This window comes from Castor canadensis, chromosome 17 (genome assembly GCF_047511655.1).
Source record: "Castor canadensis chromosome 17, mCasCan1.hap1v2, whole genome shotgun sequence".
Classification (NCBI taxonomy): domain Eukaryota; kingdom Metazoa; phylum Chordata; class Mammalia; order Rodentia; family Castoridae; genus Castor; species Castor canadensis.
In genome coordinates, this window is record NC_133402.1 from 295,406 (window position 1) to 322,289 (window position 26,884).

General features: G+C 53.0%; 3 protein-coding genes across 8 annotated transcripts; 1 reads left to right on the plus strand and 2 right to left on the minus strand.

Moving 5' to 3' along the window:
• Window positions 1-732: 732 nt before the first annotated feature.
• On the minus strand, window positions 733-4,099 carry Mrpl28 (mitochondrial ribosomal protein L28). The gene is made up of 5 exons (XM_020176786.2): window positions 3,579-4,099; window positions 2,257-2,409; window positions 1,787-1,921; window positions 1,616-1,702; window positions 733-1,126 (listed from the first exon to the last, which is right to left on the minus strand). The coding sequence occupies exons 1-5, from the start codon at window positions 3,864-3,866 to the stop codon at window positions 1,019-1,021; spliced, it is 771 nt and encodes a 256-aa protein (XP_020032375.1). The 5' UTR covers window positions 3,867-4,099; the 3' UTR covers window positions 733-1,018.
• Window positions 4,100-4,246: 147 nt separating this feature from the next.
• Pgap6 (post-GPI attachment to proteins 6) lies at window positions 4,247-14,443 on the minus strand. Its single transcript, XM_074060235.1, has 14 exons — window positions 14,311-14,443; window positions 11,273-11,450; window positions 10,984-11,191; window positions 10,662-10,789; window positions 10,228-10,496; window positions 9,827-10,146; window positions 9,343-9,433; window positions 9,137-9,260; window positions 8,650-8,825; window positions 7,210-7,388; window positions 6,988-7,134; window positions 5,916-6,032; window positions 5,402-5,611; window positions 4,247-5,186 (listed from the first exon to the last, which is right to left on the minus strand). The coding sequence occupies exons 1-14, from the start codon at window positions 14,441-14,443 to the stop codon at window positions 5,037-5,039; spliced, it is 2,430 nt and encodes an 809-aa protein (XP_073916336.1). The 3' UTR covers window positions 4,247-5,036.
• Nme4 (NME/NM23 nucleoside diphosphate kinase 4) lies at window positions 13,200-26,206 on the plus strand. 6 transcript variants are annotated; one of them, XM_074059780.1, is made up of 5 exons: window positions 13,200-13,222; window positions 24,579-24,712; window positions 24,946-25,047; window positions 25,158-25,270; window positions 25,795-26,206. In XM_074059780.1, exons 2-5 carry the CDS (start codon window positions 24,698-24,700, stop codon window positions 25,916-25,918), a joined length of 354 nt encoding a protein of 117 aa, XP_073915881.1. In that variant the 5' UTR covers window positions 13,200-13,222; window positions 24,579-24,697; the 3' UTR covers window positions 25,919-26,206. The 6 variants fall into 6 exon arrangements, with proteins under 6 accessions (XP_073915881.1, XP_073915877.1, XP_020031834.1 ...); XM_074059776.1 differs by lacking the exon at window positions 13,200-13,222 and adding an exon at window positions 14,752-14,773; XM_020176245.2 differs by lacking the exon at window positions 13,200-13,222 and adding an exon at window positions 22,484-22,631.
• The last annotated feature ends 678 nt before the right edge of the window (window positions 26,207-26,884 follow it).

Sequence of the window (26,884 nt, forward strand, 5' to 3'; positions counted from 1 at the left end):
GGGGTTTTAACTAAGGGACTCATGCATGCTAGGCAGGTGCTCTTACTGCTTGAACCACTCCGCCAGTCCAAAACAGCTTATTTTAAAAAAAGAAATCCTATAGATCCTGTCTCATTAGGCCTTGGCTGTGGGAAAGAGGGAGTAAACAGACAGGTAGCAGAGCCTAGTCAGTGAGTTGGGGAGACCCAAGCCAGGCACTGGCTCTGAGGACTCAACTGCCACCTTCTCCTCCTACACATCCAGCTTGGGAGACCCTCAATGCTTAAGACTTTCAGGGAAGGGTGGAGGCACCAACCCTCAGGCAGAAAAAGTCAGAGTGCCTAGCCAGGTTTCCTACCTCAAGCCACAGCCCCAACCAGCATGGAGACTGGGGCTCCATGTGATCCTCCACTTCCTGCATGACCACAGGGCAGGTGCTAACAGAGGCTCCCTATCGAAGAAGCTGCCACCAGCAGCCCCTCTGGTTCTGCAGGGCACACCACAGGGATCCTTCCAGTGCAAAGCTGGGCCTCAGCCTCCCTTCCCTACCCTAGAGAATATTCCAGAACAAGCAAGGATGTGCAATGGGATGGAACCAGCACTATCCTGCTACAGATGCTTCAACTATGTGGGAACCTTGGCTCCACAGTTCTGTGGGGACAGGGAACTGCATACAACCCACTCTAGGTCTTTGGGGCAAGGGGCAACAGGGAGGGAGAAATCCAGTCCTCCAAGCAAAGAAGCACACACACAGCCTGGCTTAGACTTTATTCACTCCGTGCCCCACAGGCACAATAAATGCTGTGTGTTTGACCCATCTAGACTGAGCCACTGCTGAGCTCCAGGCCTCCTGGGGTCGTGGAACAAAGGCTCTGAGGGCCTCTGAAAAGTCCACCCAGAATCTGTGTGGCCACCAGACCCACAATTCATCCACTGCTCACAGGTGGCCCTTACAGCCACTCCAGGAAGCACCCATAGTGCTAAAAGGCCCACTGGGAAAGGCTGAGCCTGGTAGTCAGGTGATGGAGGGGGGGTGTGGTCACTTCCCACTGGCTCGCTTCTGCACCACTGCAGGCTCTGAAAGTGCCTGTTGCTGAAGCTGCTGGACCAGCTCCTCCACATAGATCTTGAACAGGGGGACAGGGTCCTGAAGGAGAGAGGGTCATAGTGAAGTTCACAGTAGCCTAGAGCAATTGGGAGTTCTGGGGACAATGGGAACTGGCTGCTGCTGGCCACAGAGGAACTGGCACATCAGAGTACCCGGTCACAGGAACTCAAGAGACTGCTTGCCAACCTGGAGGGCAGAGCCTGTTCACAAAACGAGGGCATCCCCCTCCCTTGGGAATGCAGGAGTCACAGGCCTGCCTCTGGCTTCCCGGAGGTCACAGGTTAACTAAGCAGAGGAATGGGAGCATCCACTGCCATGCCCACAGGTGGGTGCCTGTCCTGGCAGCCACTACGGGCTCCAGACTGTTAGGGAACACAACAGGAAGATCCTGGGGGGATGCTGGGCACCAAGTACACACAATCCCAAGGATCCCACTCTTCCTGCTGAGGGCCCAGTAGCAGAAGAGGACCTTGTGGGGAGAAAGCACACCATGCCCCTCCACGTGGGTATACAGAAGCCAGGGCTCACCTTCTCCTCCAGGAGCCTTTGTTTCTCTACAGCCTCTTCCAGTGTCAGGCCCACCCACTCAGCCTCTGCCTCCGGGATGGAAAAGTCCTGGTCAGACAGACAGAGGGCTTGGTGAGGCCTAGGGGCTGCAGCAACAGACACAAGCAGCCTAGGAGATAGGGAAACCCTTACCTTGTACTTGTGGTAGATGGCTGCCCTCCGCTCAGGGTCATCTGGATGCAGCTGGGGGTCCTGGCGGGCAAGCCTCAGTAGCATCCCTCGCTTCAGGTCCATACCAAACTTGGAGCACAGGTCCTCCTTTGGGGTCTGGCAGGAGGCTCACATGGGGCCAAGCACGACACCAGGACTATACCCACCCCACAGCCAGCCCTGCTAGGCTCCTCGTCAGCTGCCGGCAGCTCTAGGCCAAGCTAGGTGCCAGGAGTGGTCAGGTCAGAGGCAAGCCAAGAGTAGGAAAGGAGGTGGCTATACTCACTCAGGTCCATTCTGAGGGCAGAAAGCTCCACTGGGGCTGCCCAGAGGGGACATGGTCCTACTGTTTCCCACTAGCTACCCCAAACACTATGTGCCATGGTGTGGTGCTGCTCTGAGACTCCCTTGAGTCTTACCAAAGACCCCATTGTGCACTAAATCCCCCTTGCCTTGAGAATATAGAAGTCGAACCCATAGGCATCATCAATGAGATCCAGGGTCCGCATGGTCACAGTCACAGTGAACTTCTTGTCCAAGATCTCACTGTACAGCTCGCGCTGAAACAGCTGCGGCTTCCACAACTTCTTCACCCTATTTGAGAGCTAAGAGTGCAACAGAGACCTCATGAGTGCTGGAGGCTGCATCTTCCTGCAGACCCTATGGAGCCCAAACGACCTTCCTAGTGGAGCCGGGCCACAGGGTCCCCCTCACCTCACCCCTAGCAAGAAGCTCCATCACAGAACCAGTGCTTGAGACTCCAAGCAAGGGATGGGCCTGGCTGCTCACTTAGAGGCCAGCTTCTCCCTCCCTTGTTTCCAAGGCTGCTAGTGTGTGCTCTGTTTTTTCTTTTTCTTTTTTCTTTTTTTTTTTACGGTACTGGAGTTTGAGTACAGGTCCTACACCTTGAGCCACTCCACCAGCTTTTTTTCTGTAATTTTTTTTTTTTTTCCCCCGACAGAGTCTCACGAACTATTTGCCCCGGCTTCAAACTGTGAACCTCCTGATCTCTGCCTCCTGAGTAGCAAGGATTACAGACGTGAGCCACCAGTGCCTGGCCTTGGTGTGTGCTCTAGATTCTTGCACAATTGTATCCCAGGGGCCCAAGGGCCAAAGCAGAGGGAGACAGTAGCCTAGGAGGGTTCAAACTTTTCTCCATCTATAGGGCTTGGCCGGGAGCACAGTCCTACTAGAAGTCCACTGGGGAGCCAGGGTCTGCCGTTTGGAAGCTGCCTGACTCTAACATCTCTGCCTTCCTAGTTTTGATGGGGAAGGAGAGCTATCATCATGTCACAACAATTAAGCAAATTATGTCAGGCTGGCAGGAGACTGCTGATCTCACCTCCGTGCCTTAGCAAGCCCATCCTTGCTTTTTTTTTTTTTTCCTTTTTGTGGTGCTGGGGATCAGGGCCTCCCTCATGCTAGGCAAGTATTCTATCACTGAGCTACGCCCCAAGCAACCTCCATCTTTTTTTGTGTGTGTGTGGGTCTCGGGTTTAACTCAGGGCTTCGCACTTACAAAGCAGACACTCTACCTGCTTGCCCCCGGGGCTGGCCTCGAACCACGATCCTCCCAAGTAGTTGGGATTACAGACATAAGCCACCGGCGCCCAGTCCCTCTGGATTTTGGCAGTGGTATTTACCAGATCCTGGCTGCTCCACTTGTTAGCATGCTCCTGGGACGGAGCTGTGTGCACCAGACCGGCGCCCCGCAGGGCGCAGGCCCGGCCTGGCCAGCAAGGTCGCGCGAAGCCCGGAGCCGGCCAGCACCCACCTTGTCGTTGTTGGCGTATCTGTAGCCCTGGATCCAGCCCTCGCCGCCCCACAGCCCCTTTTGGGAGTCCGGCGGGTAGTGAATGGGGATGGGCACGTCTTCCACGCGCTCCCGCTGCGCGTTCTTGGGGTTGATCTTGAACTTGGCCCCGTGGGGCCTGTAGTGGACGGCGGTGGGCGTGCGCTCGTCCTCCAGCGAGCGCAAGAAATGCGCGGGCAGGCGCGAGCAGATGCCCTCCCGCAGCCGCAGCCGCCGCCAGAGGTAGACAGGGTACTTGTGCAGGGGCATCGCGCGGCTGGGCGGGACACAGAGGCAGGCGCCGCAGACCAGGGCCAGCCCCGCAGCCCCAGTCTACCTCCCCGGGGCTCGCGCCCGACTCCCGCCGGAACCGGAACTGCGAGCTCGTCCCGCTACCTCTGCCAGCCGCCAATTGGCTGACAGGCCCGTCAGTTTACCCTTGTCCCGCCTCTCTTCCTGATTGAGGGAACGTGAAGAACGTCTTATAGAGACAGCAGCAGCTCAAGGGGCGATCAGCAAAGAGCGGCCCAGGCGCGGCGAGGCTTGCCATAGTCTGGGCCTCGCCTTCCTTCCTCCCACCCGAAAGGAGCTCGAAATAAATGGAGAAAACACACACACACACACACACACACACGAAAAAACGTAAAAACTCGTTTGGCTTGAAAAATCACTGTACAATATTAAATTCATCAATCACATAAAAATAGGTCTTAGTATCTTACAATTACCCCCCTAACCATATTTACATGTTTCCCCTTTCAGAGACAGGAGTGCTTTGGTGATTAAGTGAAGAGTGGGGCTGGGAGAGGCTCCAAGGAAACCCACATCCTGGAGAGGACCAGAAAGGAAGCTCACAAGGCCAGAGAGTAGGAGGGCCCCCACCCTCAGCCTCATCAGCACCAACTTCCCAGTGGCCTAGTCCCAGACCACTCACAAGGACAGCAGCCCTTCATTCGGCTTGGGGAGAAAGGAGCAGGACAGTGCTCTGGGAGGCAATCACCCCAAAGCACCCAGGTTGAAAGGATGGGCCTTGTCTCCAGAGGCCCTCCTAAGCCTCAGTTGGTCCAATATCAGGTGCTGGCAGCCACCATCTCAGCTACTAGCACCAACCCAAAAACAGCCCAGAACCCAGGGTGAACATGAACACAAACATGGGGCAGTATGCCTTGGGGACTATGCCCTCAGCAACCTAGCAGACCCTTCCCCAGAAGTTTCTTCTCAGAATCTGTGGCTCCATAAGGAGAATGGAGAGCCAGAGGAAGGGACAGGGCCCTACACCCCAGGGACCCATCAGCTCTCTGGTGATCTTGGTCTCTCCTAAGCAGTGGGTCCCCATTCCCAAGGCAGACTGGCATTCATGGGTGCATAGTGTCAGGGATGCCAACCTCAGTGGGCTCAGGCCTTGCCCCGTTAGTTTCACAAAGGAATCTCTCTACACCTCTAGCCATCCCCAGAACAGCAGAGTACAGGGCTCCACCCAGCACATGGTACCTGTGGTCTCCAGGGGCCACTGCTGAAGTAGCTGAGCCCTGCAAAGGATGTCAGCGGCACACACCAGGGAGCTGTGATTGGGTTGGGCAGTTCTCTCCTCTGGAAGAGCAAAGGGTATCAGGGCAATTTTATTCAGCTGGGAACCAATGTGGGCAGGGCTCCTCTCCCTTGTTCCCACTCTTGGCTGAAGAGGTCATTAGAGCAACAAATGTCTAGAGCTAGCCACATCACGTCACTGTATACAGCTCATCCCGATCATTCCTGCAGATCTGGTAGTGACAAGGGAACTTCTGTGAGCAGGCCCAGGGCTCAACCTGCTCCTCCCGTGGTGGCAGTAGGAAAGCTGCACTTCCAGCCAGCAGTACGTGCCAGATGCTGTGGGTATAGTAATAGTTGTCACTGGTCATCATGGAGGTGTAGATGGTGATACCCACAGAGGCCATGGAGATGCCAGGCAGGAGGTAGAAGGCCCAGCGCTGCCATGAGGTGGGATAGCACTGGCGCCGGTGCCCACAGCGATATACCTGAAGCGAACAGTCACACAATTGTTGATGCAGGCCAGCTGCAGGGGTCTAGGGCCAGTGGTCATGGGGGCCCATCTGGGTCTGGGCAGCAGAATCCTGAGGTGTGGGTTGCTGGGAGAGGGTTCAAAGGCACATGGCCACAGGTCCTCAGACCCAGGCCTCAGGCATACAGCTGCTAGCAGCCCTCAGCAGATGCAGGGTGCTCAGCCCCTCCCAGCAGGACCAGGAGCCTGGCCAGAACAAAAGGTCTGGCTCTCCTCTCCCAGAGTCAGAGCAAGAGCACCTATCTTCCTTGGCTCCTTACCCACATGGATGCCATGATCATGAAGGCAAAGAGGCAGGGTCCCATCACGTTCCAGATGCCTCTGCGGTCCAGCTGCAAGGACATAGCGATGACCAATATGCCCAGGACAAATAGAACCTGGGAAAAACATAGGGACAACTGTGGGGTCATAGAAGCTTTAGACTGGGGTCATCTGTGACAACACAAGACCCAGCAGGAGCAGCTGGCTGAGCCTGCTGGTCATCCCAATGCTCCCACTACCTCTGTACCTTTCCTACTCCCCTTAGAGCTGCAGGCAGACTTTGCCCTGCTCTGCTATCTAGGAGACAAGTGCCCTCCTCCAGCCACTCTATTGTGCCCACATGTGAACACAGGCGTGATTCTGAAACACAGGCATGGCCAGATAGGTCCCTTTGGGGACTGTGCTGCTCCCTAAGGCAGAACACAAACTGGCAGCCACACTGGCAGCTCTGCAACCACACACTCAGCTATCTCTACACCCCTGGACTTTCAGGGTCTCCCAATAGGGTAGCTCAGAACTCCATGGGAAGGGGCAACCACACCCAAGTCTCCATCAGCACCTCTACCCACACCTGCAAGGTCATATTCCTAACTCCAGTGCTCTGGGATCATGCTCCTCCCACCCTGTGCCAGGACCATGAGGCTCCTATGGGTACCCCTTTGGGCAGCATCTGGCCTGCAGTTCAGAGCAGACTTGGCAAAAACAGAAGATGTAGTTTACCAGCACCATAGAGTCATTCCCATTGGTCAAGTCCAGCTGCCACAGAAAGTCCCCAAAGTGTCCTGGAGCCAGGGAAGCCAGGAGCATGGCTACAGTTTCTAGGGAGCTCTGGGGTAGTGCAGGCTCCCTACACTGCCCCAGATGAGTTAAGGGGCCTTACAGAACCCCATACACCACCTTCCTTCCCGGTATCTTCTGATGGCTGGCACTTTTCCTTCACAGCTGCCTGTGGCTTTCTTCTGATGACAGCTGGTCATTATGTGACACCCTTTCTGTTCTTTTCCTCCCTGCTACTGTGTGTGAGGGCTTCTGCACCTCTGGAGCTTGGGCCCAGCATCAGAAGTCACTCACGTGTTTCAGGTCTGTCTTCAGCCGGGCCATGCAGAGGATAGTGACCCAGGTGGACGCCCCAGAGCCCAGGAAGTCACAGTACTGCAGGGTGTCATAGCTGAGGATACACAGCACGGCCTCTCCTGGCTGGTCGCAGGCATGGTAGAACTGAGAGGTGGGGCAGTGAGCAACAGCCCAGGCCTCTCCTACCCTAGGATTCCCCAAGGGGTGGGCCAGACCTACCGTGGAGAAGAACATGGTGTAAAAGTAGACAGAGGCCTCTACCAGGAGGGCACGGTGCACAGACACAGCGATGGGAGCCAGGAACACGAGGTTGCTGAGGGTGAGGAGGAGGGCTGCCGCCCTCTGCTGGGCCACAGTCTGGGCTGTACTGTTGTCTGTGCAGCTCCACCCACGCCAGCCTGGGGGCCACAAAACAACACCCAGGGTGCTGAAGAAAGCAACTCAGGACAGGCTCCAGTGGGAAGACTTCTTTTTTTTTTTGGACTGAGGTTCAAACCCAGGACTGCATTGTGCTTGCCAGGCAGGGCACTTTACCACTTGAGCCACACCCACAGGCCTTTTGCTTTAGGGTTTGTTTTTTCCTTTTTGGTGGGAGTGGAGTTGAAACTCAGGGCTGCAAGCTTGTAAAGCAGGCGCTCCAGCCCATTTTGATCTAGTTATTTTGGAGATGGGGGGGTCTCGAAAACTATTTACCTAGGCTGGGCTCATATGGCAATCCTTTGAAGTAGCTAAGATTATAGGGGTGTGCAACCAGCACCTGGCCTAGGTATTCTTTTTTTTTTTTTTTTTTTTTTTGTGGGACTGGGGTTTGAGGTCAAGGCTGTGAAGCAGGTAGTCTACCACCAGAGCCCCATAAGGAGGTCCAGTCACCAGGGGAAAAAAAAAAAAAGTCTAGCCGATTATAAGGTCTCTTTTATGCCCAGGCTGGTCTGCACCACAATCTTCACTTTTTTGTGTGTGGTACTGGGGCTTGAACTCAGGACCTACACCTTGAGCCATTCCATCAGCTCTTTTTTTTTGTGATGGGTGTTTTTGATAGGGTCTCGCAAACTATTTGCCCAGGCTGGCTTCGAACCATGATCCTCCTGATCTCTGCCTCCTGAGTCACTAGGATTACAGGTGTGAGCGGACAAGTGTGTATGGGCACAGGCAGGTATGCTCAGGTGTGGGCAGGTAGGGATAGGTGTGGACAGCTATAGGCAGGTGGGGACAAGTATGGCAGGTTGGGCAGGTAGGGATAAGTGTCAACAGGTAGAAACAGGCATAGACAGGTGTGAGCAGAGATGTGTATGTACAGGCAAGTGTGAACAGGCATGACAAGTACAGGCAGGTAGAAACAGGCATGGACAGGACTAGGTAGAGGGAAATAACTGTGGGCAAGTAAGTGGAGGCATGGGCAGGTGTGGGCAAGTGTAGGCAGGCATGGGCAGGAGAGGCCAAAGTCACGAGACAGTAGCACCCTGGAGACACCTCAGTGTCTCTGTGCCTGGATGGGTGGATCATGGGAAGCATGGGAGCAGTGCAGAGGTGCTGTTGTCTTTTCTTTGCTCTGCAGGAATGCTTTCTCCAGCCCTGGTGAGGCTTCCACAAGCAAGTACTGGGCTGGGATACCAATGGCAGCAGAAATTGTCCCTAGGAATGCAGGGCCCTAGCCCTCACCTGCCTTGCAGCTGCAGCCAGCATACAGATAGCCATGTCTGCGGAGGAGGAGGCACTGGCCATAGGGTCCACAGTCATTCAAACAGGGCACCAGAGATAAGGTGGTCTCTATTCGGATCATGGCCTGCTCACAGTCCCTGTGAAGGACGGGCCAGGAGAAGGCTGGTTGCAGCCCTCTGTTGGCCATTCTACCATCAGGGCTGTCAACAAGCTTATGTACATAAAAAGTCCAGAATCAAGCCCCATAGGCCCCAACAGCCCTGCAGCAGACATCCCCCTTCCCTCTGGCCAGGGCTGTTGTGGTTGGGGACATGTAGAGAAGAGGATTTAATCCTTCTAACACATGGAAGGCAATGATCCCTTGCTGCCAGCTGCCAGTTGGATCACTCCCAAACAGCAGTGTCAGGTAACCCCATCCATAGTTCTGAACGCAATGACTTGGGCCCCAAGCCACCAGCCCTCATTGCCTGGGCCCAAGGTTACGTACTCAGGACTCTCGGGACACAGGAGCTGCAGGGAGAGGTACCAGTTTTCTGTCTCTGGGTAGGGAATGATGAGGTTGGCCATGAGAGATGAAGCATTCAGAGATAAGGGGTGGCCCTGGAAGAAGGCTGTGCAGAGCAAAATGGCCTATCAGAGATAGATGGAGGTCCAGCCAGGATCTCCCTGCCAGATGCTACCTCCCCACCATACCTGTGGTGCAATTGAGTGAAGCATTGAAACTGAGGAAGGGCGAGGCAGCATTCACACAGGCAGCTACCAAAGTGCCATTTGTGAACTCTGTCTAGAAGGAGAAGTGGTACAGTGTCAGGTCCCCTCTGCCCCTGAGAGAGGCAGCTAAGAAGTGCTGGATACTTTTCTCTGAGGCTGCTAGTCTAAGGCTCATCCCAGCCCTTCCCTCTAGAACTTGGACACCTGCTATCTCTGGTTCCAACTACTCCACTGCCCATTTCCTTAGGCACTGCCATGGTACCTGCAAACACAGACAGGGCTGTCCTTAGAGGCCCTCTGTCCTCAGATCAACCTATGTGCTGGACCATGCCAGCTGGGGTCACTCTGTTGCCTGAAAGACCATCCTACCTGAGTCTCTATGCCAAGTTTGGTCACCCAGTACCCTGAACCAAGCCTAGGTCACAAGCAATTTGCAGACAGGCCTAGCGGGCTTTCAGAACAGTACCTTGTTGGTCCTCAGGGTGATGGTGAGGGAGCCCCCACTGTCCATGCCCGTGTCAAGACGGAGTTGCATTATGGAGGGTATGTCTGAATGCACCAGTACCAAGACCCCATCCCGGGGCTGGAAGCGCACAGACACCACATCCATGTCCTCTCTCATAACTGGGTAGCTCAGGAGACAGAATGGGCCACTGTCCACCCCATCACTCCTGCCTAGGTCTTGGTGAACAGGGCCTGGAGATAGCTTGCCTTCAGAGGTCGCATAGCTCTGGTTTGAACTGTTTTGCACAAAGCGCTGGAAGGTCACACTCTGTGCCCTGCAAGCTGTCAGAGGACAAGGTGCTTAGCAGGAGGAAAGCCTGAGGCAGAGCCACTCCACCATTCCCTCCCTCTCATGTAACCCACCTGTGAGGGTAGCCTCAACACTGAAGGCCACTGATAGATGGGGCCCTGCCAGGTTCTCAGCCATCACTTGGAGCCACCGGCCCCAGGGTGGTGAGGGCAGCAGCAGATGGCAAGATGGGGTAGGGCCAGTGCAAGTCAGCACCTTCTGGAAGTTGTTGGGCAGGGTGACCACACCCACTGTGAGACGCACGGGGCAGCCCGGGCTCCCGCTGGACACACAGCCCTGCAGCTCCAGCCGAAGCTCCTGGGTGTACTCAGGGACAAAGATCCTGCAGCAAGGTGGTGTGGTCTCATTCACAGAATCTGTACATTCTCCAACCCACTAAGGTGGGGCATCTGGCCCCACTTCCAAAGACCCTAGCTGTATCACCCACTCCCAATCCTGGATCTGGGACTGCAGGGGAGACTTGGGCCTCCCCCAGGTCCCCACTCACTTGAGGTAGCTGGGGTAGGAGAGAAGGGTCTGTGGAAGGGGTACATCAGGCTCCAGGATGGAGACCTCGACCACCCGCATAACCAGCATGTCAGGCTGAAAGATGTAGGCACAGGTGGGAATAAAATCCTGGGGGAGAACAAGGCATGGGGACAGGGGTCAGAGAATGCAGGATGTGGGCCACAGGAGCAGGCCTGGGGGATGCAGAACTGGATCCAGAGTGGGGTGACTGAGCCCCAGTGAGTCTGCCACAAAGAGGTGGATGACAGATCACTATGCACCAAGGGGTCCTCCCCCCATCCTTGGAGGTCAGCCCACCTCACCTTCACCTGGATCTTCTGGGATGAGGGGGGCAGGTGGGCAGCCACAAACCAGTCCCCAGGGGCTGGATGGGAAACATTGATTGAGGTGTTGCCCAGGAGCATGGTGCTCATCAGTGCCCTGATGTAGAAGGAGGTCTGCACTGAGGTGTTCTCGGGGAAGCTGGTACCCAGCGGGTTGATGACCGGAGGAGCGCCATAGCGGAAGTGCCTGGGGGAAAAGAGCACTCTGAAGTCAGGTGTAGGGCCTCAGACAAGCAAGGGTGCTGGGGGTGGAAGGCTGGGCACCTACACGGTGATCTCCACATCGGAGCACGTGGGGCCACTGTCCTGGGACATGTGCAGCAGCCAGCGTAGTAGTACAGTATCTAGGGGCACGTGGAAGTGGAAGAGTCGGGCACTGCCATACCAGTTGTAGAAAGACAGCTTCTGTGGGGCCTGTGAGAAGTGCTCAGATACCAGCCCAGCCTCTGCAGGGAGAAGACGCCATGAGTCAAATGGAGCATCTCCTCCAGGGTGCAGACAAGGAGGAAATGAGGCCCCCTGGGCTCCACTCAGAGACCCCAGAGGGAAAAGGAGCCAAGTTCTGGAACAAGCCTGGAGCTCCTGTCATGCCAATTTTGACCTTGGCATTGGTCCCTATTTTCCTCTGGTCCCTGGAGGTTGTCTCTGGAATTTTCCCCTTGATCCAGGCATACATTCTTTTGCCTCCACTCCTCTGATGGCCACAGCCCACCCACCAGGGGTCTGGCTTTCTAACCATGCAGCAGTTTCCAAATAAACCCAGTGGCCCCAAACACCCAACATCCTCCAATTCCCAACATCCCCCATGGCTAGCCATGGGGACCAAGGGACAACTGGCCCCTGTGCTCCAGATGAGTGTCCTTGGGGCACACAACTATGCATGGTGGTGCAGGGATGAAGCAGGGCCCATGGTAAACAAACTGCTCAAAGCTCCCAGGCTCCCAGGGAGTCTCAGGCCCCGCAGCAGATCTCAATCTCTCACCCTAGCACCAGCACCAGCTCAGGCCTTGTGCCCTGTGTGACCTTGGGTGTCCCTTCCCTCTCTACATCTCAGAGTCCCTGTTTGTGGGTGGAGGTGGACAGCATGTCCCTTTGGAGCCCCTCCCTCCAAGGTTAATGAGTGGTGAAGTGCCTCCAGAGAAAAAGCAGCCTTTGGCCTCCTCTGTGCTGAGTGCTCTCTACCCAGAAGCCTCCCTCTGCCACACTGGGAGAGTGATGGCCCCCAGGAGAGGGGGAGGGAGCCAGGTAAACAGCTGGCTGTCCTGACAGTCTCCTGATTCTTCCCCTCAGAGGCACCTGGAGAAAAGACAGCAGCCTGTGGGAGTCAGGGGAGCTCCAGAGCAGCCTGGCATGGGGGTGGGGCAGGGGAGGCTCCAACACAATGTATTCTGTTTCACTCATCCGGCTGTGGCCTGAATGTCAGGAGTTGCTATGGGCCCTGGGGAGTGGAGATGACAAGATAATGGGGTAGAAAAACTAAACTCCCTAGGGGAAGATGCTTTTTGGAGATTAACCTAAGCCAAAGCACATTGTAAGCATATATGGAAATGTCACAATGAAACCCTCTGTACAACTAATATATGCTAATAAAAATGGCAAAAAAAGAAAAGAAAAGAAAGGAAAAACTAAAGAATTGAGAGCTGAGGAAGGGCAGATCCCTCACCCCCAGGACTAGGAGGTCTTAAAGAAACAGCTAGACAGGATGATACCCAGCCTCTGCCTGCAGGGGACCAAGCAGGGGAGGTCACCCTGTAATATGCAGGTCCCTTGTCTTGCTAGGGGAAAAGCTCTTAGGCCCCCCTAGTCCCAGAACACCAGCATGAAGACAACTAAAATCCAGCTGGTAATTATGATGTTTTAACAGGTAGAAGAGAGATAAGAGATCTGCTTGAGGTTGCCTTAAGACCTGGTACCAAACTCTCAGGTCTACACAGTTCCTGGAAGGCTCCCCCAGCCTCCCTGGCCAAGACACCCACACAGTTACTTTGGTGAACATACCAGGACATTAGCAAGAACTAAGCCCTAAGTGAGATCAGGAATAGTGAGAGCCAATCACATGATTGGCCTCTCCCCCACCAAGCCTTCCCTGGGAACCTGTGACATACCCTGTCCCACATCCTCTAAACTTGGACAGGAGCTAGCTACAGACCCTCCTACCCACTCCAGTAGCCAGGTCCACAGAACTGCCTGACCTTCAGCTCAAAAGGCCTGGGAAGAGGTGAGCGTCTTATTCAGCCCACTAGACCCTACTCACCTGACCAGATATTCCATAAACACACCACCACCAGTGAACCTCACCCAGACCTGATCCCGAGGGTGGAGGAAAAGAAGAAAATAGGGTGGCAGTATCCAATGGAGCAATTTAATCAGAAGCAGGCTCCTCAGGGAAAACTTCCCTTCATTTCAAGCTGTGCCAAGTGCAGAAACCAGAAGGCACAGCCCTCAAAGAAACAAGAGCTTGTTGGAGCATTATTTCAGAGAAAGGGGGAGGGCTGGTAACGGGAAGTGAAGGGAGCAGCCCCAGAAGAGCTGGGTGAGCTGCCTACTGCTCAGAGGGTCAAGTGATGCAAGAGGCATATGGGCCCCCAGGCCACAGTTGTCAGGGGAAGGTACTCATCTTTCACACATGTCCAGAACTGGCTTTCTACACCTCAGTGCCTGCCTCAGGCATAACCCAGGAGTGGCAATAACCCTGGTCTAACAGCCTCCTTGGACCTTAGTCAAAGATGGAGACCCTCCGGGTGTGGAAACTCAAAGGGAGGTGAGAAAGCTCCCCTCGGACACAGTGGGATACCCTTTCCTTAGGTCCACCCTGGTGTGCCAGCTTCCTCAGGACCAGCTAGGAGTACAGCCTCTGGGAAGCAAGGCAAGAGTTGAGAGTGACCGCACTGGGGTTGTGGGCACAGTGAAAGAAGTAGAGACACGATGACCACGGTACCCTACTCAAGAGTCTGGGCAACTTTCTCCCAGCTCTGCTCCTCTACTAGACCAGATGGGGGCCCTAGCATCTCCACTGTCCCGGGTTCTTCCGGCGGGCTCCCAGCTAGGGTCCTCCACCTCCCCGAAGACTCCGGGGAGGAGAAATAAAGAAATCCAGACCCCTCTGGCCAAGGGACAGAGGAGCGTAAGCGTCCTTTCCGCCCCGATGCTCCGCGAAAGGCTCAACCCAGGGTGGGGACCTCGGTCGTGCGCCCCTAGCAGGTGAGCGCACAGGCGCCCTCAGGTGAGTCACAATCCGACCCCGCCCCTGGGCGCTCCCACCTCCCGGCTCGCGCCCCCGATGGCGCCGCAGGCCCGCTCTCTCACCGCTCTTCCTGCTGTCGCCGGCGGCGGCAGGCGGGGGCCGAGCGAGCAGTAGCAGCAGCAGTGGCCCAGCCACCACCGCCGCCGCCGCCGCCGCCGCCGCCCGCTCCGCGCCCCCGGTGCCGCCCCGGCCCATGGCTCCGCGCTCGGCCGGCGCTACGCGGCCCGCGTCCCGCGCCGCTCGGCCCCTCCGCCGCCGCCCGGGCAGCCCCGCCGCCACTGCGGTCGTCGCCGCCGCAGTCCCTGCCCCGGGTTCCCATGGCCCGGCCGGTCCGGCCGCCGGCGCCCCGGGCACTTCCGCCTGCGAGGCCCCGCCCCGCGGGGAGCTGGGGAGCGCCCGGGCCGGGGAGGGCGCACCGGGCTCTGGAAGCCGAGGGCCGCAGGGAGGGGTGGCGCGGGCGCCGGGGACAGTCGGAGGGAGGCTGCAGACCCGCAACTGGACACACAGCGTCGGGGGAGATGGGCGGTACAAAATGGAGGGTCACGTGGGACACCTAGGGGGACGCGGGGCAGAGGTGTCACATGGGACAGGGGAGACAGGGGACAGATGAGTCACGTGGGCGGCATGGGGATGTGGGGCAGAGGAGTCACGCGGGGCACTTGAGGGGGACACGGGGGGCAGAGGGGACTCGGGGACGCGCCGGAGGGGTCACATGAGGCACTTGAGGGGGGCAATTGGGCAGTGGGGTCACATGGTACACGAGGGGGACCGAGCACTTGAGCGGGGCACATGGAGGTGTGAGGGCAGAGGGGTCACGAGGAACAGAGGGTCACGCGAAGTGGAACACAGAATGTGTGAAGCGGCGGGGGCTGGCGGCGCTCAGAGAAATTCTTCCTGGAGGCGCCCTGCGCGGGAGAGAACCTCCTAGTCGCGCGTGGAGATCCGCTGCCCTGCAGCGCCCGAGTGCCCCAGAGGAGCGCCTTGCTGAGCAGAGCCCCTGGCTGGGCTTCTTAGCCCGGCCGCTGCGAGGGTATAAAAGACACTTTCATGGAAAGATAGAGATGTTCCTGCAAGTGTGGAAACTTAGTAACACCGGGAAGGTGGCATTTCACATCAGTGTGGAATTAACTCCTGGCAGTTTATGTGGGGGTAGGTTCCAAACGGATTAAAGATGTAATCCAACAACAAGAAACCATAAAGGCTCTGGGGAAACTGAGTTGTGGGGAAGAAAAGACTTTTTCTTATGTATGAGAACACCCAAAACACATTAGAGGCTAGTCTGGGAAATCCTACCACCGAGGGGGAAAAACAACGTTTTGCAGAGCAAAACTGCATGAGCAGGGGCTGGCAGAGTGGCTCAAGTGGTAGAGGTGCCTGCCTAGAAAATGCAGCACTCTGAGTTCAAACCCCAGTACCACCAAAAAAACAAGAAAACCTGCATGAGCGAAAATTTTTTTTAACTTCATAAACTGGAAGGAGTGTGCTTGCAGTTCATAACCAAAAGGGATAATCTTTTTTTTTGTTGTTGTTGGTACTGGGGTTTGAACTCGGCCTCATGCTTGCTAGGCAGGCACTCTACCACTTGAGCCACTCTGCCAGCCCTAAAAGGGTTAATCTACCCGGTGCTAGTGGCTCACGCCTGTAATTCTAGCTACTCAGGAGGCAGAGATCAGAGAATTTGTCGTGGGAAGCCCACTCCTGAGGGCAAATAGTTTGTGGTGGGAAAAAAAAAATCACAAAAAAGGGCTGGGATGGAGTGGCTCAAGCATAAGAGCATCTTCCTAGCAAGCCTGAAGCCCTGAGTTCTGAGTTCAACCCCTGATACCACAAAAAAAAAAAAGTGCTGCACAAGTTTGTAGTTGCAAAGACCTTGGAGTCCCATAAAGGAGAATGAGTGTCATACATCTGTTCTGAATTTTTATGCAACTGTATGGGTCTCCTGGAGGAATAATGGCTATTCTGGCGGTGAGAATGTTGGTGGCAGGGTGGAGTCTGTGATCAGAAAACTCCCAAATTTTTGTGTCCCTCAGAGAAGAATCCATGGCAGGACACAGGGGTGCAAATGGAGTTCATTAAAAATTAGGGAAGGAAAGTACAAAAGGGTGCATGTGAGGCAGAGAGTTTCTCTTCTCCAGGTGCTTTTAAAACTTCTGCTAATCCAGGCAAAGGAGGAACCAGGTGACTCCTATCCAGTAATCAGTGAGTGGGGAGGGGCATGGGCAGTTCCCCGCCAGGTGAGGGTGGCCCTGGGCCAGAGCGTGGTCAATCTGAAATGCAGTATTTTCTGTGAGTCCCAGACTTTCCCTAATTTTAATCTGCCTCAAGAAGATACAGTTGCTGGAGAATACCTGTATTTCCAGATAGCCTGGAATACCCAGACTTAATGCTGTTTCTGAAACCACAGTTTTGGACCCAAGGCCCAAACTCTGAGATTCCATATGACAGGGCCAGCTACCTGCCCATAAATGCCAAATAAAGAGGCATGGTGAAGGCAGAGAAAGGAGGTTTACTACTCATCTTGGGACATGCAGTGGCAAGAGGCAGAGTAAGCACTTAGCTTATCTTCAGCCATCTTCGGGGTACAGATATGAGCTATAAGTTTAAGTAGACAACTGGGGGGGGGAAGTATGCAGAGTTAAACTGTCCCAGTCACAGGTGTGTTCTGGTTGACCATTATCTCAGTCCAAGTGTTCGGGAAGGTTCTGGAGTTACTGGAGTTGTCTGGATTTATTGTCAATTGGTAGGTGGTCTACCCTGAGGAAGGTTTACTGTTGGGGGTAGTTTCTGTCCCTTTCCATAAGGATGTTATCATCTGTCTTTCCTAAAGTGACCGTAAAGAGAATGGCTTAGAGCAAAGGCATACAAAATGTAGGTAGGGATGCCAAGCTTTTCCTGTTTTTAGTTACTTCGTGGGTCCAAGCAAGGAGTCAGTGCTTTTCAGAAAAAGCAATTTGAGCACCTCTTATATTTCTAGTGAGCCAGGACCATACATTGGAGACCATGGCCTGCCTCACCCTGTTTGCAAAGGGACACTATGTGTTGGGGTGGAGGCACTGTAGAAGCCATTTTTCCCAGTCACTGTGTCCTTTTGCCACAGTGGACATCACTACACATGCTTTGGTTCATATTTCACAATGCCCTCTGGAGGAAGAGGAAGTGTGACTAGTTCTCTCCAGGTTGCCTCCCCTCCAGTCACTGTAGGGTAGTGGTTTGGAGCTCCACTACCTGCCTAGCTGAGACCTGACAATGGGCCTCATATCCCACTGCTTGGCTGGTGCCCAGTCCTGCACATGTTGCAGGAATGTTTGAGGTGCTCAGATACGCCAGGCTGCTCTCTTCCACCTGAGGCTCCAAATAAAATCCTTCTCTATGACCCACTTGTACTCCTGCCTTAACTGTGCTGCTTCCTGTGTGCAAGGCTTGCTGAGAGCTCTTTCTGTGGATTCTCTTCCAGTCTCTGCAGGTTGAAGAAAGGAAAAAAAAGGAACAAAACCTTTGTTCTATTTTTTATTTATTTATTTTTGGTACTGGGTTTGAACTCAAGGCCTTTCATTTCCTAGGCAGGCACTCTACCACTTAAGCCACTCCACCAGCCCTTTTTCGTAAAGGGTTTTTTGAGACAGGCTCTCACAAACTATTTGCCCGGGGCTGGTTTTGAACCACAATCCTCCTGATCTCTGTCTCCTGAGTAGCTAGGATTACAGATGTGAGTCACCATCGCCCGGCCCTTTTTTGCTTTTCTTATTTTTCAGATAGTCCCAAGTTTTTGCCCTGGACCTCAATCCTCCTACCTACAGTCTCTAGCAGCTGGAATCACAAGCGGCGTGTACTATCACGCCCAGCTTATAATTGAGATGGGGATCTCATGTTTTGCTTTGTCTGGCCTTGAAATCCTCTTGATTTCCCCTGGAATAGCTGAGATTATAGATGTGAGCCACCAAGCTGCATACAAATGAGCTCTTCTTGTTCGGGATGTTGTGTACAGATGAATGGGAAGATGAAGGGTGCAGGCAGTAGCCTTGAGCAAATGTGATGCAGAAGACCAGATCAAGTGTCCTTGACACTTGGGGACAAGGGGTAACAGGGGCAGCAGACTCTAAGTACATACTTAACCCATTGATATTTCATGTTATTGGTATGATTGTCTTTTGGTCTTCTGCTTTATTATTTGTTTAGTTCGCTCACTCTACTTTGTATTCTTTTCCTTCTGACTTATTTTGGATTAAATGAATATTTTCTAGTTCCATTTTAATTTATCTTTTAGCTTTTTATGTCTTATTTCAGTATCATTTTCTTTTTGGAGGGAATGGGATTTGAACTCAGGGTCTCTGGTTTGCTAGGCAGGCACTCTACCATTCCAGCTACTTCCTGAAGTTGGCATCATTTTTATATTGGTTAACTAATTAGTTACTTATATTTGTATTTGTTTATATATATATTTATATATTGTTTTTTATTTTTTTATTTATTTAGAGACAGGAACTTTCCATCCTCCTGCCCCAGCCTCCTGAGTACAGGAATTATAGTTGTGTACTGCTACCACCAGCACTTACAGACTATTTAGCATTAATGTTTTGCCACTTAACATAAAATGCAGAAATCTTGCCACCATATAGGTTCATTTTCTCCTTCCCCGGCCTACAAGCTGTAATTATATAAACCGTAAGATGCTATAATTTCCTAGGCTCTGTCTTCCTGAATACATCAGGGCTTTTTACTTGCAAAGTAATGAGCCACACCTCCTGTCCAGTTTTAGTCTGGTCATTTTGGAGATGGGGGTCTTGCAAACAATTTGTCAGGGGTGACCTTAAACCTTGATCCTCCTGATCTCAGCCTCCCAAGTAGCTAGAATTACAGGTGTGAGCTAACAGCACCCTGCTGTCTTCTCAAAAGATGGTTGGATCAGCTAACCAGTGTTTTGTATTTTTGGTACTGGGGTTTGAACTCAGGGCTTTGTGCTTGTTAGACAAACACTACAGCTTAAGCCATGACTCCAGCCCAGATATTTGGGTTTGAGTTGGATCTAGAATTCCTGGTTGGCAGGTTTTTTCTTGTTACTGTTGTTTGGTTGGTTTTTTGTTTGTTTGTTTTTGTGATACTGAGGTTTGAACTCAGGGCTTCAAGGCAGGTGAGTTTTTGTTATGTTTTGTCTCTTCTAGCTCTTTACAATGATACTCAAGCTGGGACCAATGTTATCCTAGGTAATCAGGAGGCAGAGATCAGGAGGATCCCAGTTTGAATCCAGCAGGGAGCAAACAGTTCCAGAGACCCTATCTTGAAAATACTCAACATAAAACATGGCTGGCAGGGTGGCTCATGCAAGCATGAGGCCCTGAGTTCTAAACCCCAGTACTGCCAAAAAAGAAAAGAAAAAGCTAGTCTGCTGTCTCCTGCTCTTAGTTTCTTATGTGAAGTGTGAGTCATTTGGTTTTCCCTTAACTGTAACATAACTTTTCTCTGCTTTCAGCACTTTGTCTTTAAATTTAGGTTGTTGGCAGTTTGACTATGATATGTTTGGGTACAGTGTTCCAATTTTTTGTTTGTTTTGTTTTCTTGTGGTGCTGAGGATGGAACATAGTGCCTTATACGTGCTGAGCAAGTGTTCTACAACTGAGCTATATCCCCCAGCCCTTGGGTACAGGATTTAAAAAAAAAAATTTGGACCCAGCATGCCTGTAATCCTACCTACTCAGGAGGCAGAGATCAGGAGGATCAAGGTTTCTGGGCAAATAGTTTCTGAGACCCTATCTGGAAAAAACTCTTCACAAAAAAGGGCTGGTGGAGTAGCTCAAGGTATAGGCCCTGAATTCAAGCCCCAGTACCACAAAAAAAAAAAAAAATTGGGGGTACTGAGGTTTGAGGGTACTGAGGGTTGAGCTCAGGGCCTTGTTCTTGCTAGGCAAGTGCTCTACCACTTGGGACATGCCTCCAACCCTCTTTGCAGTGGTAAGGCTCACTGAGCTCCTTGCATCTATAAGTTAATGCATTTCTCCAAATTTATGAAATTTATGAATTTGGGGGTATTTCTTCACATATTTTTTCTGCCTCATTCTCTTTCCTATCCTTTTGGAACTCCCATTTCACATGTTAGCCCTCTTCACCTTTGCTAAGGTCACCATAGTGGGGACTCAGGGAAGGTGGGCTGCTTCTACAAGGAGTGTCCGTGTGCCAATCCAGGTAAACTAGTGAAGGGTGCCAAGGGGAGCCCTCAAACCAGAGTTCACAGTTCAGCCAGTGCTTGGCTGTGCTTGGCTGAGGCAAGAGGATAGCTTGAGTTTAGGAGTTGGAGCCAACCTAGACAACATAGTGAGAACTTCATCTCTCTCTTCTAATTTTTGCGGTACTAGGGATCAACCCAAGGGCCTTGCACATGCTAGGCAAATATTCTACCATTGAGCTATATTCCCAGTTGGTGGTTTTTTGAGACAGGATCTCCCTATGTAGCCTAGGACAGCCTCAAACTCACGATCCTCCTGCCTCTGCTTCCCAGATTGTGTGCTTACAGGTGTGAGCCATCACACCAAGATTTCATCCTTTTTTTTTTTCCCCTCTTTTTCTTTTTTTTGTAGCATTGGGGATTAAACCCAGAGCGTGGAGCTTGCTAGATAAGGGCTCTACCACTTTGAGGGAGGCTAAAATTAGAGAAAGTCTGGAACTCATAGAAAATACCGAATTTCAGATTGACCACGCTCTGGCCCAGGGCCACCCTCACCTGGCCGGGGGAACTGCCCATGCCCCTCCCCCACTCACTGATTACTGGATAGGAATCACCTGGTTCCTCCTCCTGGATTAGCAGAAGTTTTAAAAGCACCTAAAGAAGAGAAGCACACTCTCTGCCTTCAGATTCCTCCTGTGTCCCACCATGGCTCTCTTTTGTATTCCCCTTTCCCCCCTTTTTTTTTGTTGGCAGTACTGGGGCTTGAACTCAGGGCCAACAAGCCACTCCACCAGCCCTTTTTTTGTGACAGAGTTTTTCAAGATTTGCCTGGGCTGGCTTGGAACTGGGATCCTACTGATTTCTGCCTCCTGAATACTAGTATTACAGTGTGAGCCACTGGCCTATGGCTCCTTCCTTTTTAATAAACTCCATTTATACCCACGTGTCCAGCCATGAATTCTTCCCCAAGGGACACAAAGAATTTGAAAGTCTCCTGATCACAGACTCCATCCTCACTGCCAACAACTTGAGCTCTGTCCCCAGCCCTTTTTTTTTTTTTAATTTTGTTTTTGAGATAAGGTCTCTTGAACTTTGTCCAGGCTGCCTTGAACTCATGATCCCCTTCCCTCTGCCCTCAGAGTAGCTGGGATTACAGATGTGTACCACCACATTTGCCTATCCCTAAATAAAATAAATGAATTAATTAAAAAGGCAGACTGGATGGTTTTTTATTTTTAAATTCTTTTTAACTAATTCTTTTGGTAGTACTGGGGTTTGGACTCAGGGTCTCACGCTTGCTAGGCAGGCACTCTACTGCTTAAGCCACTCTTCCAGCTCTTTTTTGTGTTGGATTTTTCAAGATAGGGTCTCATAAGCCACTTATCTGGACTGGCCTCAAATCTCAATCCTCCTTATTCTCTGCCTCCTGAGTAACTGTATTACAGGTATGAACCACCAGTGCCTGTCATGGATTTCTTTTTTTGAAAAGCAAGATCCAACTATGTACAAAAGATTTGTTGCAAGTATAAAAGCACAATGGGTTGAAAATAAATGAATGGGCTGGTATGGTGGCACACATCTGTAATTTCAGCTACTTTGGAAGTGGAGAAAGAGGATCAAACTCTAAGACCAGCTGGGCCAAGAGTAGAGATAACATCTCAATCAAGAATCAAGAGTGTGGTGATGTGCACTTGTGGTCCCAGGTATATTTGAGGCTCTGGGTAGGAGGATCATGGTCACAGGCAGGTCCTGGGCAAAAATTAGAGACCCTATCTCTAGTAGCTAAAAAAAAAAAAAAAAAAAAAAAAGGCTAGTGGTGGCACTGCTCAAGTGGTAGCATGCATGCCAAGATCAGACCCCAGTACCACTGAAAAAAGAATAAGCAAAAACTCCTTAAATAAGATCCAGCAGGAGGTCTCCTAACTAGTTCAACTGATACTGGAAATTTGGACCCATGGTCTCCATGCCAATTCACAAATAACCAGAGCAGGGTTTTGGAAAAGAGGAAATAAAAGTTTATTAATTCTGCCAGGCAAAATGAGGACTGCATGAGTTGCTACCTCGAAAGCTGCAAACCCCCCCCCCCCGGAAGTATGGGCTTCTGGATGTACTTGCTGTGGCCAGATGGTGGCCTTGGGTCTGTTTATTTCCCTATGTACTAGCGTTAGTCCTCGGAGCAGTAAGTCTTGTCCTGAATGTTCCTTCACTCCATGGTCAGCAAATAAGGTCAGGAGCATGATGACCTTGCCTGGAGCTGAAAAGTTCTCTGGCTGGGAGGATGAGTGTGTGTGTGTGGCGGGGTGGGGAGGGAGGGGTGGGAGGGAGAGATAAAGAGAAAGAAAAGAAAAAAGAATGCTTACAACTTTTAAAAACTTGCGTAATTGAAGGCAGGCTGGTTAGTAAAGCGCATTGGTTATTGGACTGAAAGTGCGCTTCTGAGCCTTTGTAGGTGTCCGTTCCCGGTGCGTAATTATCAGCTGCTAATACCCATTGATGATAGGTCATGATTGTACCTGTGTTTTTGTTTCTTAATACTGTATTTTTTTTTTCTTCTGATTTTAACAGAGGTTGGCACTAAGTGCCGCGGGAGCGCGCGGGCTCTGGCGGGTCAGGGTGGGGGTCTTGGCTCTGGCCGGGGCGGGACGGGCCAGGGGCGGGTCCGCGCGCGGCGCCGCCCTCCAAAGTTCCGGCTGGTTGCTGGCAGAGCGGGGACCCGCGCCATGGGCAGCCTCTATGGGCGCGCTGCGCTGTGGGGGCTGCTGTGCAGGCCGCGCGCCCCGGGCCCGCGCCTGCTTGTGCGCCCCAGCTCCGGTGAGTCTGGTGCCCGCGGGGAGGCGGGCGGAGGGCGGCCGCGAGACCTTTGTTGCCGCACATGTGGCGACCGACCCGGAATGGGCCTGGCGCGCGGGACGGGCCCCTGCCAGCCGCATCTCACCAGGCCGCCCGAGTCAGGGGGACAGAGGGCCCTGGAGCAGAAGAAAGCTAAAGGTCAGGCGGCAACATAAGCCGTGATGGGGTCCCAGCGGATCTGTGGATCCTGAGTTGGGGTGCGTTCCTAGCAAGGAACCCCTTCCCAGGGAGCTGTTGTCGCCGGCTGCGTTAGTCCTAGGCCAAACTGGGCCAGGGTCTCCTGGTCCTCCCTGCTTGGTACACTTTCAGGGTGCTTCCTAAGAGCCAAATACCGTTCAATGAGTTCTGGAAAGAGAACTGCCTCCTCCAAGATACGAACCAGTCGTCATCAGCGCTCCAGGGCTATGCTGGGGTCCCTGTGAACTTAGTTTTAGGAACAAATAAACAAGCCAGGGAGGCTTATTCATTCATTCTGTAGGGATGTGATGGGCACCATCTTCCTTCTCCCTAGTACACACTCTGGTTAATTTTCCCTCCTGAGGCTGGACACGACCCTGGGCTTGCCCTACTTGGTATTTGGTCCACCTTCTTTATGGGACATCCAGGAGCTGGGCTCTTCTGAAAAGCAGCATTTGACCTTGTAGGAATGTTCTCTCTTTCTGAGAGTGGCCTGAGACTACAGGAGCATGAGGGTGCTTCCTGTCTTCCTAACTCTGTTCCCTCAAGAGGGGCTCAGGCCTAAGGCGCCATAGCAGTGGAGTTCCTGTCTGGCCAAGCAATAGGAATCCCTCCACTTTCCTTCTCAGTCCCCACTCTTTAGTCCCCACCATCCTGCCCACCTGGCTGGGTGTGCACTCACTCCTCCTGATTTCCTGCCATTCCTTCACCTCCCTTCCAGAGGATGGGCTCTGGAGTCCCTCTTAATGTGGCCAGTCTGGGATTCACACAGTGACTGAACCTGAAGGAGAGAAGTCAAGTGAGGCTTTCTAGTGCAGCATTTCCAGGCCCCTGGCAGTCACTGAGCTAGGCTGGGCCTCCCTGGCCTCTCTAAGATGCCTTCTTAGGAGAAACTGGCTCCCTCTTGGACTGCTTCTGCAACTGCCTGGGAGAAGGGGTGTGGGGGGAGGGGTGTGGACTGACACCATCCTAACTGCAGTGCCAGGCACAGCTTGTTTGTGGGCTCTTTACTTGTTCCTTCCAGAGCTACCCAGTGTAGAGGCAGACACACTGGAGCCTGGTGATGCCTGGGCCCTGAAGGGGAACCAGGTCAGGAAGACATGAAAGGATGAGGCAGAGGCAGCCCTGACACCTCCTCTTTTAAAGGAGGACCCTCCTGGACCCAGGAGCGGACTCTGGTTGCGGTGAAGCCCGACGGGGTGCAGCGGCGGCTGGTAGGGGCTGTGATTCAGCGCTTTGAGAGACGGGGCTTCAAGCTGGTCGCGATGAAGATGCTGCAGGTATTAGAGCCCTTGTCCTGTGGTGTCCCTGAGTGGCTGGGGGTTACTTCTTGGCCCCCTTGTCAGGGACGAGTCTCCGGAAGTTAGCAGTTGCAGGGATGGGAAGGTAACTGTTCTGTGGCTGAGGTGCCAGCCTGTATGGGTAGTGTTTGAAAGGTGCCCTGAGACTGGGACACCAGTGGGAGGACTCACTTCAAGGATTCGTCTCTCTCCTTCCCATCAATGCCATCCAGGCACCAGAGAGGATCCTTGCTGAGCACTACCAGGACCTACAGAGGAAGCCCTTCTACCCGGCCCTCATCAGCTACATGAGCTCTGGGCCTATGGTGGCAATGGTACAGGGGGAGAGGTAGAGGGGATGGGGATGTGTACTTCCCCAAGCAAAGGGGAAAGGCCTGGATTGAGCCCTGGGATTCTCTTCCCAACCTTTAGCTCTGTGCTGCAGGTCTGGGAAGGGCACAATGTGGTTCATGCCTCAAGGGCCATGATAGGACACACTGACTCAACTGAGGCTGCCCCCGGGACCATCCGGGGAGACTTCAGCATCCACATCAGCAGGTATAGGGGCCCTGAAACACTTGATTTCCCACTGTGGGGTAAGAAGGGCCAGCACTTGGGGAGGAAGTCTGCTCCTAAAGCAGATCCTGGAGACCTAGGTATCTTGCTGGGCTGAAAGCCAAGTCAGAAGAGACTTGATGGTGGGACGTCACAGCTAATGTTAGCTAGAACAAATTTTTCACAGTCCTTTCCTGTACATAGGAAACAGTAACACATTCTGTGTGTTTGTTGTATCTGTGCTCTGTTGTTTGTTATCTGACTTTCCTCCTAGACGCCCCAAGGGGTTGGCACAGAGTTGGTGGGGAAAGGAGGCTCCCAAAAGGTGGGGTCTGGGCTGGCTCCTGAGGTTGTGGGTTAAGAGGCCAAGCCTGGAGTTTTCCAACTCTGGTTATTCCTTTCTGTTCTGCACAATCACCTGCTTGCTCCCTTAGACAGGGCAGCAGGATAGAGGCAGAATGTCCCTGGGACCCCAGGGTACACACTGAACCCTGAGCCTCACCTTTGCCACCTGTCACCTGGCACAGGAACATCATACATGCCAGTGATTCCGTGGAGGGGGCCCAGAGAGAGATCCAGCTGTGGTTCCAGAGCAGTGAGTTGGTGAACTGGTCAGATGGGGCCCACCACAGCAGCAGCTACCCAGCCTGAGGGCTTTTGCTGTCCTCTGCACCAGTGTCCACCCAGGACCAGATACCTCTGTCAACAAGGACTCAAGTCTACACACCCTTCCTTCTCTCCCAAACTATTTTGTTGTTCACCTGCCCCACACCAGCCCAGATTTGAGCCCCCAACTTTATGTGCCTTTCTGTATCCTAAGCCAGTACAAGACTGGACCAAATCCTTCTGTACCAAATTGCCAGACAACCTTTGGGATATCTTCAAAGGTGACCTCACCTGTGCCCAAGGAGAGACATTAAAATTCACTGCTTAGAATGAGGGTGGTGTGCTGTCATTACTTCTGCTTCTCTGAGACAGCAATGATGCTTTTATGCAAGTCGTGAACAGTAAAAGTGAAGCTTACAGTTTTGCTAGCCCAGGAGGGAATTCCTGACTTTGCTGAAAGTAGGAACCATTGCTGTCCCAGCCCCCACCTGTCTGATCAAGAAGGACAGGTGGCTAGCTTACTCAGGAGGATTGCGATTTGAGCCGACCCCGGGTAAATAATTCTTGAGACCCTATCTCAAAAAAGCCTTTCACAAAATAGGGGTGGTGGGAGTGGCTCAGGGTGAAGGCCTTGAGTTCAAGCCCCAGTACCACCTAAAAAGAAAAAAAAAAAAAAGACAGGTGGGAGCTGAGACCACCCCAGGGCACAATAAGCCTGTGTCTGGGGTGCCAGTCCAGCATGATGGTGGTTTGCAAAGTGCCCTGAGGTCGGGACACAGAGGTTAGGGAGCACTCACTCTCTAGGTGCATCCCCCTCCATGGACCCAGACTCCAGACAGTGTCCTTGTCAAACCTGACTCCACCGTCTTTACCCCTACATAACCTGATGTGGTTGGATGCCAGCAGGAGCTGCCTGACATCCATTTATTTCACGTTGGCACTCAAGCCACATCTCACCTGAAGTGTCTTCCTGGCCCGGGTCATTGTCACAGGCCACAGACACAGCATGAC